Source organism: Dryobates pubescens, chromosome 2 (genome assembly GCF_014839835.1).
Source record: "Dryobates pubescens isolate bDryPub1 chromosome 2, bDryPub1.pri, whole genome shotgun sequence".
Classification (NCBI taxonomy): Eukaryota; Metazoa; Chordata; class Aves; order Piciformes; family Picidae; genus Dryobates; species Dryobates pubescens.
Genome location: NC_071613.1, coordinates 10,581,210 through 10,599,459, shown reverse-complemented (window position 1 = coordinate 10,599,459; position 18,250 = coordinate 10,581,210). Strand labels below are relative to the sequence as shown.

Sequence of the window (18,250 nt, the reverse complement as noted above, 5' to 3'; positions counted from 1 at the left end):
CATTTTTGTCTGTGCATCTGAAGTATGTGTTCTCTTTAAATCTTTGGTAATTTGACACTAAATGTGCTTGTGACTCAGTGATTGTGTTACTATTCTTTTGTAAAATAGATTGGTAACTATTTCCAGGATATGTACTGGCAAGTATTAGGCTATTGTGTGACGTTAACCTCTTCTCTTTAATGTCAGTATTCTGTTATTCAGTTGAAAAATCTGTTGAAAACATTGACAATAAGAACAGTGACCTGTTTTGTTTAGGTTCTTCCTCAGCCACTAGTGGCAGTACCATTATCGGAGACAACACAGGAGTTTTTGTTGGAGGACTTCCACGAGGTTATACTATAGTAAGAAAGGATGTAGGTGAGTATGGTTGTGGTTTGTACAACATGGCAAATCCTATACAGTTACTCCGAGTCAACTGCCTTTGCAGTACTGTAGGCTGTATTGGGTTAGTGTCAGAAACACGAGGGCAGTATTTAAGTTGCATAATTATTTATATACATTTCTTAAATAAAAAATAAGTCTGTACAGATTCTGGAATTTTTTCTTCTGGGATAGACTGAAATATAACTGATTTCATCAGCAGTAAAGCAGTATGTGAAGTCTGTATACATTTCAGTTAATTTTATACACAGAGCTGGTATGCATGTGAAACTTACAAGAATGTTTTACTTTCTATACTGCCAAATTATTTCCCAGTGTTTTTATTAGCTTAACCACAGGGTTATGTGCTCCACCTGCATACAGGGATGCAACATGCTCTCTTCTTTTGGTATGGGTTTGGAACTTTCAGGAATCGTTGCATGGAAGTCAGAGGCAGATGAATATATTTGTATTCTACAGCTGTATTTATATGGGACTGGATTGTAACTGACTTCCAGAAGAGTTAATCAACATATGTGTTCATATATAAACTTGGTGTATTCTACTAGTAGACAGCAGTAAGGGGACTCCATACATGGTGCCATGGGTTAGTTGTTTAGGTGGTGTTGGATTGGTTGATGGGTTGGACGCGATGATCTTGGAGGTCTCTTCCAACCTGGTTTATTCTATGTATTCTAAAACCACTGTACAATCAGCTGCTCTCGGTGGATACATATCCAGCCTTCTGTTGTTCTCATTTTAACCTGAAAGCCTAATTGTCCATAGTGCTTGTACTTCCACTGCCACTAAGGACATGAAATCTAGTTGATGATTTGAGGTACACTGGAGTACAACTTCCTCTTTTACTTTGTATCACTTCACTAAACCCAGAAATGTGTACACGTTCTAAAACTTTGTTTCATAAATAAATCCAGCACACCTCCCTTAAAGACCTCTGCTAAATAATAAAAATGAAACTGACTCTAAATACCATTCAAGAGAACAGCATGTCTAAAACCTGCTTTGTATTTTTGTTCCCAGTAAAGAAAAAGAGATTGCAGGCATGAATTGCACCCTGATGAAGGTTCCAAGCATGTATTCATCTGCCTTAGCTTTTGCAAGTTTCTTCTTATTCAGCAGACATTCTTCACATTTATAGTTCTATTTATACAAGGCCAACTTGAAAACATTCCTTGGAATCTTCATGGAGTAGATTTAGTCTGTTGATTTGAAAGTACATGTATACACAGTCTCAAAAGGTTTAGTATTTTGAAGCTGCATAGCAGTAGCTGCTGCCTTTAGTGACTATATCCATTTAGAAATCTGGATTTAGCTAGGTGACCAGCTTTATGAATGACTGATAGCTGGTTACCAATGCACACATGGAGATATATGATAGGGTGAGGATCTACAAAACATGTAAATGAATCCCTGTCTTTAGTTGCAGATGATTGCCTAAAAAAACCCCATTTAATTATTTACCTTTTTTTGCAGGGATGAAGATGATAGTCCAGAAAGGATTTGTGGGGTGTCTCAGTGACATATCTTTTAAAAAAGTGCATACTCCTGATGAAAAGTGGGAATCTTTGAACTGGCAGGATGCTGAAGAGGAAAACAATGTCTATCATATTTGGGAAGGGTGCCCTGTTGTCCTCTCAGGAGGAGCACATTTTCTTGGCAAAGGTAGCTTGCTGTACTTGGCACTAGCCAAGTATATTCTTGATATATAAGAAGTGACCAAAAGCATTGCAATGATCTGCTTTTCAAAGTAGTTGTAATTGTAAAGTGTTGGTTTTGAATGGTTTAAAATATGGTTTCTGGGTTTACAGAAGACTACCACATGGAAGAGGAATTACAGTCATAGACAGGTGCTGCTCCTATAGCTGAATGCAGAGCTGGTACAGAATCATAGAATTGTTTTAGCTGACAAAGACTTCTAAGATCAGCAGGTCAACTGTCAACCTAAGATCACCATGGCCATTAAACAATATCCTGAAGTGCCATGCCCACATGTTTCTTGAACAGCTCCAGGGACTGTGACTCCACCACCTCCCTCAGCAACTTATTCCAATGGCTGGCCCCTCTTTCTGTAAAGAAATTTTCCCTAATATCCCATCTAAACCTCCCCTGGCACAATTTCAGGTGTGGAAGAGTTAAAGTTGCACTTTTGAAGAAACACAGGTGCATACAATCAAAAACAACAACAAAACCACCATCAACAAAACACAACAACAACAAAAAATGTGTAGCAACATTTAGGACATTGCATCAGTTTGATTTGTTGCACTACATTATGGATAACTGTCCTTTACAAGGCTAAGTGATAAAGTTGTAGACCTTAATCTTGATACTGCTGAGTTCTTAATGTCACAGTTGAAAATAGAACCTAGATTTTTGCTTTTAGCTTCTTGAACCTTTTTATTTAAGTATTCAATTTAACTTGTTCATGTATTTACTCTCTTTTCAGGGTTTCTGGAACTGCATTCAGATGTTTTCAGTGGTGGACTGGAATTTGAAGTCTCATTCAAATTTAGAACAGACCAACTGAATGGATTGCTTTTGTTTGTTTATAATAAAGATGGCCCAGATTATCTTGCTGTAAGTTCAGAAATACAAATAACTATATTGAGATATGGACTGTGAGTTTTGTCTACTAAGATGTGCCCAGTATTTAAAGAAATTTCAAACTGTAAGATATTTTTGTGTTTTACTTAGTTTAAAATGCTGTGCAGAGCAAAGTGTAAGGGGAGCAAAAAGGCTCTACCACATACTCAGAATAAGTAATCTGTATTATTTATATCCTAAATAAGAAAGATATCAATTTATGAGAAGAAGATTTAGTCTCTTTGCTGGATTCAAAAAGTGAATAAAAGACAGAGTTACCCAATTTCCCAATTCTCATGCTAAAAGAAAAACAATTAAATGGTAAATCAGAAAGCTCATGATGGAAATTGTCCATAACCCTAATGAAGCTTTCTCTTTAAGGTGTAAGTATTTTTTGATAATCAATGTGATTTCTTCATTTTTATTTGAAGTATAAGGATTGTCATATAGGCAGAAATTAATGGTGCAGCTTAATCCCACCTCATCCTTATTACTGTAGAGGAAATGTAGAAATCCTGTATTAGGCAAAATGGTGAGATGATGCCTGTTAACTTTTATTTGGCATCTGCTAAATAAGACTGGCTTATGTTCAGATGTACTTGTTGTGACAGGATTTTGTTTAAAGCTGAATGTTTGTTGCAGTTTTTCATTTATTGTTTTTTTAATTAGTTACTTGGCTCTGGACTTCCATATCTTTCTTTCCCCAAGGATTTTGCATGACATTAGACTGGTCACCATTGCTTAGTCATGTCTAGTTACTGTGTTCTTCAACCAGGAGGTATTACATTGAAAGCAATGTAAGTTTTAGTTGGTCCAAGAAGCAGTCCTTTACATGTAGAAAGTTCTGAGGGTGTTGTTCCTCTTCATGACTTTAATACATTTTTATTGAGTTTAATTATTTTTAACATTTATTATAATGTAGCTGTTTTGCTAATGGCTGTCATGTCACAACCTGTTTTATTGCTTGGCATTATACATAGCATACACTTTCTTTTACACTTGTGACTGAAAACATGTGAATATATTTTCATCCTTTTCAGGTCAGCTATAACTTATTGTATATTTATTTTTTTTATATTACTGGCTTTTCTAGCAGATAATTTTTTCCTGGATTTTGAATTCTGCTATCCCTGATTGCTTCCTCTTTTCCAGGCAGCCTTTAAGATTATGATGAGTTCCAACAGCAAGTCTTGCTAAATTACCTGTTATTTAGTTTTACCCTCAAGTAATGTCTAAGATTGTGAGCTCATAGCATAAGACACTATATGCACACAATTGTCACACCTTAAAAAGAATTTGTGTGTAATTCACAGTACAGGAGCACTATTTATGTGAGCAATATTCACAGGGACAAACATGGGGCTTTGGTTCTTCTGGAGATTCTTGTGGTATGTGATCCTTGTTTCCTTTTATTGCTCTGTGAAAGGCTAACCAATATGAGAAAATAGTTTCCGACTTACTAATTTTAAAATGCAGTCAAAACCACAAAGGAGTTAGACAAAACGCTTTCCTTCTTCTTCCAGAGTTTTGACAGTTTTATGTTTAAAGTATTTTTAGTGCTGAAAACTGTGATCTTACTTTACTTAAGGACAAATCCTAAGAAAATTGTTTTGCGATCTCACTTTACTCCTGACCTGAACATCTCTATAGCCCTAAGATGCATAATTTTAGATACTATTTCTGCATGCTTTTCCAGCCCTTGCAGCTTTGTGTTCTACATGCACATAATGATGATAGAAGGTTTTTCCGTACACTTGAGCTCAGAAAAAAAAAAGAGGTTAATAGAAAGTGAAAATGAGGTGTGTAGCATGTTGCGCATGAGCTACGATGTCTTTGTTAGGAGCTTTGGTCAGGAGACACTTGCACTGCAAAACAGATTAGAAGCTAAACCACTTATACTGAGTGCCAGTGTAAGATGGTGTTCCCTGACCCTTCCCTTTGCATAGGGCACAGCTCTCTTATGAGCTTTATAATAATTTTGGAACAACTGAACTAGACCCATGGCTGGCCTGCTACCAAATAGCCAAAGACTTTTCTTTTCTGTCCAGAATAAAATTAGAAACTGTTCTGATTAAATTTAAGGTGTTATGTGTAGAAGTCTCTTCTTCCATGTCTTCCAGGCCCTGAGAATTAACTTGAGCTAGGGATATCAATCTGATACTCTTCACACAATGATTATGAGACAAACTAGAACAAATTACTAGCTCTCACTCTGGCATGTGTTTTGTCATGAGTTTGTGATACAAAGAATGTACTGTGACTGCTGATAGAGTTTGCATTACTGTTTTGATGCTGACCACTTCACAACAGCAGTCAAAGCCTATGCACTGACAATCTTATATGCAACAGTGGCACCAGCTTCCATGATGTAGCCAGAGAGGCTGATGTTGAATTCAAGAGCTGATTTGCTTCTGCAAAGAATTCCAGCAAGAATGTTTTCAAAATAAGTGTACTTAATTAGCTGCCTGAAGTAAAAAAACCTAGTGTCCCAGATGAAAACGTTGCCTGTTACAGAGCTGAGGTGGGATGCGAAATAAGTGTATTGGGGACTCAAAATTTTTTCATTAGCAAAGAAGTGACTGCTGCTCATGTGGGACTTGTGAAGGTGATATTCTGACTGGTCACAAGTGATTTCTCTCTGGTCTGAAGAAGATATTCTTATTCTCTTTCTGTTAAAGACTGACCAATTATCAGGAGGGTACTGAGAAAGTATGTGTTTGGGCCTCTGCCCTCCGGCTCAAGAGTCTAAACAGGGTTAGTACCAGTACAGAACATCTTTAACCTTGAGCTGGAAAGGACTGGTTTAACATCAGTACCATGTAATTTTTTTTTCAATCTGACTGTCATTGACAAATCTTTTTCAAGTCTGTCAATTATATCTGCTGATACCTCTGAATCTCAGGATGACTTCCCAGTTCAAAGGGGTAAAGCCATAATCAGTCTTGTTGAGATAATTTTGAATGGCAGGTTTAACAAAGTTTCATTCAGCCCTTATCATACCTGTGTTTTGTTTCTTGAAGCTATGACTGGATATTACTTTCATCTTCAAAATCATATTTATAAACAGATTGAGTGAGGTAGGGACAGGTCTCTGCAGAGAAGGAAAATACAGAAGTGCTAAATAATTTAGGTTGAAGGGACATGTTGAAGTAATTTATTCCAAATCTGTACTAAAAACAGGGCAGGTTTAGCTAGATAAGGTTGCTTCAGGCATTTTTTTTTTTTTGAGTACTATTTATTTCTCTACAGATGGATAATCCACAGCTTCTCAAATTCTGCAGCATCTTCCAATCTTTGATCCATCCTTATTATACAAACTTCTAAAATTTCTCATATCTAACAGTGTTTTTTCTTGTTACAATTTGTCTTTTACCTCTCATCTTTTCACTGTGCACAGCTGAGAAGAGTCTATGTCTGTCTTCTCTATATCCTCCCATGAGGTAACTAAAGAATTAAATTACCTTCCTGCTTACTCCTTCAACTGAACAAACCCTGTTCTCTCAGTTTCGACTCATGTGTTAGGTATTCCAATCCCTGACCAACCTGGCAGCTCTCCACTGGATTCACTCCAGTGTGCTTGTATCTTTCATATACTGGAGCATCCACAGTTGGATATGGTAGCCCAGATACAGTCTTATATGTGATGAATAGAAGGGAAGAATCATCTCCTTGGACCCAATGCCTACCTTATTTCTAATGCAGCTCAGTGTTCAATTTGTAATCCATTTCTGAACCTCTCTCCTTTTCTTCAAAGCTACTTTCTATGTCTATAGTAGCAGTGGCAGCCTCTTTTGTTCACAATTGCCAACTTGCTGAGACTACAACCTATCTGCTTACCTAGGTCAATAATAACTTTTTAAATCAGAATCAGTCCCCATATCAGTCTCTGAGAGATGCCACGACCTGCCAACGTGCCTGTAGAAGCTCTTCTTGGCCCTTATGTCCTTTTCTAGATACAGGCTATACTTTGGCTTTCCTAATTCCAACCTTACATGCTGAGATATGTCAAAATAAGAATTGTGTGCACAGAGAACAGTATTAATAAAATTTTGCAGTGGTGCTGAATATTTGTACCCCAAATTCTGAAAAGCAAGTATGCTGTTAAGCATTAAACTGAGAACCTGCTCAGCTTTAGAGCTGTGATATAATGCTCTTGTTCTGTTGACAGCTAAGATGTCTTGCAGAACAATACAATGAACTTCACATTTTTGGTTTAAAGTAAATAATATGTTTTCTGAAGACTGATTAACAATCAAACATTTTTAAATACAGTGGTCTCAGAATTTTATCTAAAGCTAACAATTTATCTGTTGTTTTTCTGAACCAGTGACAATATTAGACGTATGCAGAACAGTTCAATGGGAACAGTGGTCTTCTATCTTCAGCTGCACTTGGGCATTCTCGGTGTCACTCCAGGTCATCACAAAAGGCTTGAGCATCATTCTCTGCCTGCTTTAAGTCTATGCCAAGATGAGTAAATTGGAAGAGGGATGTGCCAAGTAGTGACCCCATGTCAAACACCATGTCCTCTCTCCATCTTCCAAGTCTTGCTGGCATGCTACCATAGACATGCAGCTGAAATACTTTCTTCACACTAGCCCGTTCTTAATTCTCACCAGTGAAGAAAAATAGAGATTTATCCCATGGACTGCTTTTTCAAGCTATACTCATTGACATTGCTGCCATGATCTGTCTTTGACTTTGTAGAGTCTTTAGCTATGAAGAGTTCTAAGCTCACAGAAACAGGGGAAGTTACAGTTACAATGAAATAAACAAAGTCCACCTGTCTCATGAGCAGAAAGTCACTGTGGGACAGAAGCTGCATTACCCATGACATCTCAACTACTGAGTTCTTTCTTCATTTGGGGTGCCTGTAAGGAAATACAAATCCAATTGCAAATACTAGACTATTATTATCAGTAACCTAAATATGTCAGTTTGTCAGTAGTGGTGATAAGCATTTATATTAAATGTATAGTTTTGGTGTGGAAACAGTAATGCCTTTTTGTGAACGTATCCATATTTTTCAACCACTAGCTCATCACCTACACATTTAGTGCTCTATACCTGCCAATTTACAACCTCAGCCCACTTGCCTTCCATTCAGTTAGGATAAAGAGTCTTGCAGTGAAGCATTTGAAATCTTTTGGAGTGAAAATTGAAGTAAAATGTATTTTTATTGGAGAATTAATACATTAATCTGCCAAAGCAAATATATATAAAAAAACCCCAATTTTATTTTCTGACAAGATTTAGAGGAATAAAGATGAAATACAGAATCGTCGCATGCTGGAAAAGTTTGAAATCGAGTTCACCAGCCAATTAAAAAGACCTTAATCAGGTCTGACATTTCATTTCTGTACTATCTTGTTATGTTCTTAAATGAATTGATAGATAAAATCCTGTTTTCTCATTCTCAAAAATAAAATAATAATAATAAAAAAAGGTAAACCAATCCTGGTTTATTGTATTTGCATTTTACTTTGTTACATTAGTAGCAAAGTCAGTTGTCAAAAAATCAGATTATGTTTTTCTGCATTATGAATTAACTGATACACTGTGTTTGACACGTTTTGTGTGAACAATTTTATGTTACCTTATGCTCTCCTTAAGATAAAAATGTCTTATTCATTGTCTTGTTCATTGACTCCTTTTTATTATTTTTTTTTAAAAATTAACTCTTGTAGGTGGTGTGTCTTTCAAAATCTTTTTCTTTTTTTCTCTTTTAAAATACATAGGTTGTGCTGAAAAGTGGAATATTAAACATCTTTTTAAAAACTGGCGATGTCTTCACGCACGTGGATCTCTGGTTAGGACTGTCTTACTGTGATGGAAAGTGGAACAAAGTCTCAGTGAACAAGGAGGGCTCCATAGTTTCAGCCAGTATGAATGAACTGAGAGAGCAGACACTAGAACCCCATATTCAGCAGCTGAGAGTAAACTCTCCTGTCTACATAGGAGGAATCCCACCTGAGATTCAGAATTTTTATAAAGAGCTGGGGCTTGAACAAGGTAAGATGACACCAAGGAGGACACATATTCTAATATAACACATGTCCTGCATAAGGTGGACATTCTGTTTCTGGTAGTGTAACCTCATGGGTATGTAACAGGATTTCTTCCCCCACCCCAGTTATGCCTACACATCCAGCTTTACTTAGTTCTGATCCTTTTGTAGTACTGTAAAAATTCTTCCAACCCAGTAATATCTGAAGTGATCTAATTTGCAGGAGGCAAACTGGAGATTAGCAAATGATAATCTTAAGATGCCCACCCAAAAGATCTCAAGTCTACATCAGAGAAAGCCAGTACATATAAACTTTTTTCACTTGATCAATTTGTATCACTCAGATCTGGAATACAGAACTGGTGGTAGACATTGACCACAGCCATAAGTAAAGGGACTGGATGCTACCATATGGAAGAATTGCTGAGAGTTTATTAGTCCTTTTTAGGTGATGCTTGATTCTGTTCTAAAAAAAAAACATGAGTGTAAACCCCTGAATTTGGACTTTGGCTGTGTTACCATGATCTTTTTCCATGTTACCAGGGGGAGGAGAGACAGTTATGTTCTTACCTGTCACTATAATCCCTTTGTTCTAGTCAAATATCTAGGGAAAAGAGACAAGCATTAATTACAACCTGATACTAATGGCCTCCCCAAAAGGATGTACTGTATGAAATGTAGTCAAAAAAGTGTCTATTACAGATGCTCTATTTACAGTTTCTGTGTGGTTTGGGGTTTTTAAAAATTTATTTTATTTCTTATGAAGCTATTCATTAATCAATGTATTTTTCAGATAGCGTGGGAAAACAAGTAACAGTCTGTAAGTGATTAGTGGCAAATCTAGTAAGTGGCTTTGAATGCATGAGCTAACACTGAACATATGCATTCAAGTAAGCTCTACAGAGCTCCATGGAAGCCTTGTAATTTCAGAGCTATAGCATAGTTTGAGTCAAATCCATGCACTGCATTCACAGATAGCTAAAAAATATTGAGTATTCTTCTGGCTGTGTGTATCACATATATTCTAATCTTCCTCCAGGTTCTGTGTGCATAATATTTATGGCCCAAAAGAGCTAGCCAGTCATAACCTGTCCATGTTGCCTTGTAGCAGATGGTGTAGCCTTTTAAGTGGACGCATTTGCAACTCCTGCAGCAAAGAGATCTGTGAACAAAGAATCCAGGGCAAAAAATGTCTCAAGTGAATATCTGAAGTGCATATGGAGGCACATCAACAAACATTGCTTTTTTTCCACCGAGTCTCTTCAGTTTGCCACAAAACAAGATGGCTTCTGTGAATTTATGTTCAGAGTGTTCCTAAATGTAGATTTAGATGAGTAAGGTTGAGCATTACAGCTTTGAAACAAACATTGTTGGGTTTTGTTTCGGGTTTTTTTAGGACTATAATGATGTAACAGTATTATAATAAAATATGGAAACCTCCCCAGCTTAATAAGTACTTAGAAAAGGTTTCCTCAACTAATGGCTGCTTGTTAATTAATTTTGAATAAAGGAGTATATGTTTGCTCACAGTAAATAAAGGATAAATATCATTCTTCTCCCACTCTACCTCCATATCAGTTAAAGCTTTATTTTGAGAGATTTCAAGAATCTGTGAGCCTCTGCATGACCCATTGCATGCCCTTCAGTGAGGCCAAGGTGGAGAGCAGTTGGCAGGAACATTGCTGAAAATTTGTGCTGTTACCCATTCTGCAGCTACCTGAAAGTAAGCAAGAGTATTAGGCTGATGTCAGTCAGAAATCTTCAAATAATGCTAAATGCAGCTAAAGAGATACTAAAAATGTTATAATGGATTATACAGTATGCAACTCATTGCAAATTAAACAATTGTTAATTTTGTGTAATGATTAACATGCCTGCGCAAACCAAGACTAATTCTTTCTTCTGCCACAGACTGAGAAATGAGCAGCTCACTGTGGAGTTGAACTTAAATTAGGATGTATTCATTCTAAAGAGCAGTCTGTCTAAATTTCTAGTGTTGTGGAGGGAGAAGATGTTTTAGAGAGTGATTCAAAATAGATGTCCACCTTCAATGCCTCTTTCTTTTTTGCATGATGTATAGATATTAGACTCCAAGATGGGATGGATAAGTCCAAATACTACTCTGGCTTGCCACCTTGCAGTGATAAAGGCAGTAGAAGTCCATAAGATATAAATGCAATGTTTTCTTAAAGTTAAGAAAAAGAGCACAAATCTAGGAGAGGCTGATTTTTAATTTATAAAGATAATTTTTTATGTACTGAGGTCTTCAGTTTGGGTTTACATTTTATGTTTATATTACATTTAACATTGATCGCTATACTAATCTAAAGAATTATTTTGTATCCATGTATTTATTTCTTTGTAAATTAAAATATTAGAAATATAGAGAAACTTGAATGACTGCATTCTGAAATTTCGTAGTGGTGTTTATCTGCAACTAATTAAACAGTTTTAATGTTAACAGGAATGTTATACACACAGAGGAATATGTATGTGTAGAAATAAATATACAATGGGGTTACTTTATTTTTTTTTTCTTGCAAATGAAGAGTTTGGGGTTATGTTTCTAGATTATGTCTGCAAATAGCCTACCAGTTATATCCCCATTAGGATAAACTGATCATTCTGTGGTCTCCTGGAGTTAATTATATATTTAATCTATGTGTTCTTCCTAGTTTGAAGAAGGTTGTGTATATTAACAAAATATTAGCAAGCAGCAGAAAGCTGATTTTCAAATTCAGAATCACTTTCATGGCAATAATTTTGTAAGAGGGAATAAAGAAAACAGAATAGAAAACAGAAAGCTATTTCCTTGTGTAATGGAATGGATGACAATGAAAGTACAATTCAGTAAGGCAGGAACTCAACAGCAGAATACCAGGAATTTTTACCAGCTTAGTATCTTGGAAGCAGAGATTGAATGTCATGTTGGAAGATAACATATTCACATTACAGTCTTTAATGCTGAAAATATAGAATTGAAAGGAACAAAACTGATTCTTAATTAATGACTGAAGCTCTTTATGTGATACTAATCCCTTACTGTTTGCTAGGTTTCGGTGGTTGCATGAAGGATGTTAAATTTACACGAGGTGCTGTCGTTAACTTGGCATCTGTGTCCAGCAGTGCTGTCAGAGTCAATCTGGACGGATGCCTATCAACTGACAGCGCTGTTAACTGCAGGGGAAATGACTCCATCCTAGTATACCGAGGAAAAGAGCAGAGTGTTTATGAGAGTGGTCTACAACCATTTACAGGTAACATGTTAGGTCCTTAAATGAAATACATAATTTTTATTTCATTATGTATTGATGTATTCCTGTGCTCAGTGTTCTGTTTTGGTTTTGTTTTTTCCCCCCTCTATACATACCTATGCTCTTTGAAGAATACCTTTATAGGGTGGTTGCCTCAAATGAAGGAGGATCAGTGTCTAGTGAATGGACCCATGTTCGAACAAGAGAATCAGGTAAATATAATTTTAAGGCTTACTTACTCACATTTTTCATTGGCTATCTAATGTCAGGTTGGAGAAAATTCCATCATAGCAATTTTGAATAGTGTGAGTTGCATAGTGTTTCTGAAGAAGCAAACTGCTTAGTGCTTTGCATAGGTATCAAATTACTTTTTTCAGCTACAAATGTGTTCAGGCAAGCGTTTTCCACACATAACTCCAAGTCTTTTGCAAATACATATTAGAGCATGTAATTATGTGATAGCAAAGAATGTGAAAGTATTGAACTGCTTTAGCTGAGTAAAAACAGCCATGCATCTAGGTATGCAAGTCTAAACCCACATTGAATGAGCCTGCTGAAGTCAATCTGTATTTTCCAAAGCATAACTTGGTGATACAAAAAAATTAAATGCAGAGAAAGGCAATACCAGGATAGCAAACCAGCAGTGGAAGATATGAGGCCATGTAGTTGCCAGGGAGAAGAGAGTCTTGTGAAAGTTTTTCCTTACATGAGTATGCTGCTCAGTGCTGCTAAATGAAGATTCTTTTAACAAGTAGTCCACAGACTGTATATGAAATTGTGGTTATATTTACTAGAAAAGCAGCATGTAGAGAAGGTTTCAACATAACACCTACTGAGCCTTAAAGATCAACATTTTCCTGTATTGTATGAAGAAAATAAAAAGGGCCATTCCTCTTCTGCTCCGTGCTTTTGCAAACCTCATTGACCTAACAAGTTTCTGAAGATTTACAGTTCTGCATGTTTTATTTAACCAACATTCCTTGTTCTGTTAATTGAAACCTAACTGCTTTGCATTCTATTAAGAAGAATTCTGTCAAAAAAAATCTTTTAATGCAAGGTGCTCAATGTATGATGTCAAAAAAGAATACCATACCTGCATAAACATCGGACTTGGGAATGTATTCTTATACAACTTACTCTCATTATTTCATCTACCACCCAGAAGAGAGATAATGTATGCATATTTTCATATCAAATATCTGACAACTGTAAGGTTTACTATGAATATTTGTTTGCAAGCTGACCACAGCACTGAGCAGTCCCAGTTCCCTGGGGTTGGAGAATAATTGCACTATTTAATTATTTTTGAGTTGGTTTTGCTATGTCCCTTATGAGAAGACCATCTGCTATACAGTACCTTACCTTGTCCTGTGATACACTTCAGAACTAATAAAATCAATATATTACTGCAGTAACTGAAGCTTTTTTCCTGGAATATCACATTTTTACTCTACACAAGAATCAGAACTTGCAGCTATTTTTATACTTTCTTCTTTGATACCTGCCTTATAAAGAACACTGCATATTTTGCATTCATATTTAATGAAACCAAACAATAAAATTAGAACACCCCCCTCACCCGAGAGATTATTTGATAGTAACTATCAACAGGGCTAGGGAGTCCACATGCATTTACAGCAAACTCGTCATCCATCATTCTGCCATAGTGTTCCTTGGGCCTTTCCTCTGCATCCCTTGTGCAGTCATCTGTGATGAAGTTGTTACTGACCAGACCTTTACTTGGTATAGTAATATCTAATAAATAGCTAAAGATTATGGGAAATGGGATGATTTTTTTATTATTATTATTAGCAACTGTATGCCTATTTGAGCTTAGCTTTACAGTTCTCTTACAAAACTTTCATTTTCCAGTTTCCCCCTTTTTTCTTTTTTATAATATGGAATGATCGGAAGCAAATAATTTCGCAAAGACACCTTACAAATCTCTACTTTGCCCTGAGACAGTTGTTTGGCATTGTGGAAATACGAAAACAAGTGGAAAAGCTGAATTATTTGTTGAAAGAACTTTCATAAATGTGCATCCACATTTATAAAAGTGTTTCATAGTTGTGGTCTTCTGCATCCTAGGTATCCAACAGATAAATGTCAGTCTCTGTGTTGCAATACTATCTTGCTTCATTCAGTTGTATGATCATAGTGCCTGAACTTTGTTAGCCACATACAATCCACCTCCTCTCTTTGTGAGTTATGCTTAAATATGTTTGATACATTAAATATTTGTGTTTTTTTTTAATTGCAACAAGACAAGAAGGAATGTTGTGTAGATGGAGTTTTGATGGTTTTGAAATATAGCTTAAACTGAATAGCTCAAGATGTGCAGTCATATTAAATCAATGCTGAAAAGTTACAACTCTAATAAATTGTATTTATGCTAATGGTTGAGTCTGATTTACTGCAGCCATTAAAAGTGAAGAATAGGGGCAATAGTCTCCTTAGAACTGCCATTTTCTCTATTTTCTATTTTATCCTTCTACAGTTCCACAAAATGTGCCAACTCCCTCAAGAGTTCACAGTATAAATGGTTACAGCACTGAGGTCACCTGGGACAAACCTGCTGGGGTCATAGGTGTAATTGAGAAGTACATTTTGAAAGCATATGAAGAGGATGGTCCCAATGTACCCATCACTAGTGCTGAGTTTGCTGACACTAGTATGCTTACAGGTAAATGTTGCTAAGTGCCATGTTTTTATGCACATCTAATAATATGGGATGGTTATATCTCCTTTTGTGGAGCTATTTTTGTGTATACACAGCACAGATAAGGTTTGGAAGGGTAATATTTGTGTTAGCATCCACATACATAGCAATGTACTGACTTCAAAGAACAACAGAAATACAACACCAATACTGAAAACCAATTTTACTTAACTTATGCCTTCCCCATCTGTGGATGATGTGGGAGGAAATGCTTTTTTTTGTTTGGTTTTGGTTAGCAAATGCAATTTGATTTTTCTTCCCCTTCTCTGTTATGTCCAATTTACCTAAACTAATTCTAAAGGTGGGTTCCATAAGGTACTATTTGACCTGATGTATGAAAGCACTTGCTATACTTACCTAATTTTAATCATATAAGAGTAACGGATTTCAGTAGGAACTGGCATGCATTTATTTTAATAAAGTCCTTTGGCTGATACCACTTGGATGTGGAGATGAGTGGTGCTGAGTGGTGCTGTCAGTATGCTAGAGGGGTGGAATATCATCCAGAAGGACCTGGACAAGCTGGAGAGGTGAGCCCAGGTGAACATCGCAAGGTTCAACAAGACCAAGTGAAGGGTCCTGCAGTTGGGTCAGAACAATCCTCGTTATCAGTACAGGCTGGTGGATGAGGTGATAGAAAGCAGCCCTGAAGAAAAGGACTTGGGAGTTCTGGTAGATGAGAAGCTGGATATGAGCCAACAATGTGCACTTGCAGCCCAGAAGGAAAATTGCATCCTGAGCTGCATCAAAAGAAGCATGACCAGTAGATTGAGAGGGGTGATTCTGCCACTCTGCTCTGGTAAGACCTCATGTGCAGTACTGCATCCAGCTTTGGAGCCTTTAGCACAGGAAAGACATGGACCTGATGGAATGGGTCCAGAGGAGGGCCACAAAGATCACCATGGGGCTGGAACACCTCTCCTGTGAGGACAAGTTGACGGTGCTGGGGTTGTTCAGCCTGGAGAAGACAAGGCACTGGGGATACCTAGCAGTGGGCTTCCAGTAGCTGAAGGGGGTCTGTGAGAAGGCTGGAAAAGAAATGTTTACAAAGGGCTGTAGTGATAGGATGAAGGACAACGGTTTTAAATTAGAGTAGATTTCAATTGGATGTTAGGAACAAGTTCTTTACGATGAGGGTGTTGGAACACTAGAACATCTTGCCTAAGGAGGTAGTCGAGGTCTCATCCTTGGAGATATTCAAGGTCAGACTTTACAGGTCTCCGGGCAATCTGATCTAGTGGAGGGTATACCTTCTTACTGCAGGGGTGTTGGACTAGGTGACCTTTGGAGGTCCCTTCCAACCCAAACCATTCAATGACTAATAATTACTAAATGAAAGAATTTGGGACCTTGTGATTTTCATTCCCTGTTGATCCTAGGCACCACTTAATCTGCTGCTTGCAAACATAACTGTGGGCACTGACTCTTTATTTTATTTTTTCCTTACACCTTTTTATATCCATCTGTTGTGTTTTGTTTTAAACTTAGACCAGAAGTTCTTTTGAACAATTACCATGATCTGTTCTGTGCAGTAGGGTCCTGAGTCATAAGGGGAGCACAGTAGCAAAAATTTATTAATAGCATTCCCCATTTCCCAGACAGCTGTCCTGTGTGTGTCAAATTCAGAAGAGCCTGTTGTCAAGAAGAAAAGCTGATCTAAATATTAAAGGTAAACTGGGTCTTTAAAAAAACATAATCCCAAAGTCTCAAAAGCCTTTTTCTGACTCCTCAGAAACCAGGATCCTTCAAAACCTGACCCCTGTAATCTTCAAAATGTCAAACTATTTTTTCACTTTCAGCCAAGAAAGGAATATTCAGCAGATTTAAATCCTTAAAATGAGGTTCTGACTGTTTGAACCAGTAATTTATTGGATGAGGTAGTATATTTCAACAGGGTGTTCAGGGTCTGTGTTCTAGGATAGAGTATAAAGCTAAAGTATAAATATTTTAGGTTCAAGGAATACTATGCTAGCCTATCTTGCCTTCAAAGAAACATGCAATAACATTGCATTCCAGAACATTCCATATGCAGACATTAAAATTTGGAATATAAATGAGAATCTATTTAAACAAAAGAAGCCTTAGCACACCCTGTTTCAGTGCAAACTCTGAGCAGCTTTTGCTGCTACTTTCCTTCAGAATCAAAAATACCACAGAATCACAGGATCATTAGGGTTGAATGTCATCTCTTCAGATTATCTAGTTCATTCCCCTCAGCTTAAACAAGGTCAGTTGGGTAGGTATCCCATGAACCATGTCCAGATAAGTTTTGAATATCTCCACAAATGAAGATATTTCTCTATGGGGAGGTCTTTTTCAGTATTTGAATCACCCTCACATTAAAAGAGTGGTTTCTTGTGTTCAGGTGGAATTTAGTGTATTTCAGTTTCTGGCTGTTGACTCTTACCCTTTCACTGGACACTACTGAGAAGAGTCTGGCTGCTTTTTTTTTCCCCTTTCATCCCATATTTATACACATTGATACAACACCCTGAGCCTTCTCTTTTGCAAACTGATCAGTCCCATATCTCTCAGCCTTTCCTCTTAAGAGACATCTTACTCTTAAACATCTTAAACATCTTACTGGCCCTTTTGTATTATCCACAAACTTTCTGAGGGTGCACACTTTCCTCCTCATCAAGGTCATTAATGAAGCTGTGTAACAGTGTTGGTCCCAGTATCAACCCTTGGGGTAAACACATATGAGAAAATCGTTTTATCATTCACGTCAGTCTCATTGTAGAATTCAGGAGATCAACAAACCCCTAAATTTTACCAGCTCCCTGTTACAGGTAGCAGAGAGCACTAGTGAAATCTGCCAATAATGCTTAAATAAAATATGCTGCAAAAGAATTCACAAACATTTAGTATTCCCCTCACAGATTTCTCTTTCAATTCTGCATGTTATTTGTAGTTTATGCTATCTGTGTTGTTGCCACAGTAGCCAAGCGCTAAAGTTGTAGCTGCACACGTGATAACAAGGAAATTGTTGTCAACGGCTTCCCCTCTGAATGCCCATGGTCGCCGTTCCCTCCTTCCCTTGACATGTGTTTATAATTACTTTTCACCTTTTAGTCTTTTATGCTTGGCAGATGAATATCTCAGAAAAAGTTAATTTAATGATTTAATATGGTTAATCAAAGTGGCTTGGCTGTGCCTCAGCTTTGAGACCAGCGAGGGAGTCTCTCAGAAGAGGAGATGGGGCCTCCTGCCAGTGACTGATAGGGCCAGGTTTGCTGGTGGGGCTGCGAGGCTCAGAGAAATCAGAGAATATTTTTTTGAGTTGGGGGGGACTTTTAAAGCTCA

The 18,250-nt window shown here is 37.1% G+C and overlaps 1 protein-coding gene across 1 annotated transcript in view; it reads left to right on the top strand.

Moving 5' to 3' along the window:
* Nucleotides 1–18,250, top strand: part of USH2A (usherin) — a 385,837-nt gene that overhangs the window by 139,048 nt on the left and 228,539 nt on the right. The window contains exons 23-29 of the mRNA XM_054170013.1: nt 256–357; nt 1,855–2,043; nt 2,828–2,958; nt 8,703–8,976; nt 12,025–12,228; nt 12,357–12,437; nt 14,723–14,908. Coding sequence (XP_054025988.1) covers nt 256–357; nt 1,855–2,043; nt 2,828–2,958; nt 8,703–8,976; nt 12,025–12,228; nt 12,357–12,437; nt 14,723–14,908 — 1,167 coding nt within the window. The remainder of the gene's footprint in view (nt 1–255; nt 358–1,854; nt 2,044–2,827; nt 2,959–8,702; nt 8,977–12,024; nt 12,229–12,356; nt 12,438–14,722; nt 14,909–18,250) is intronic.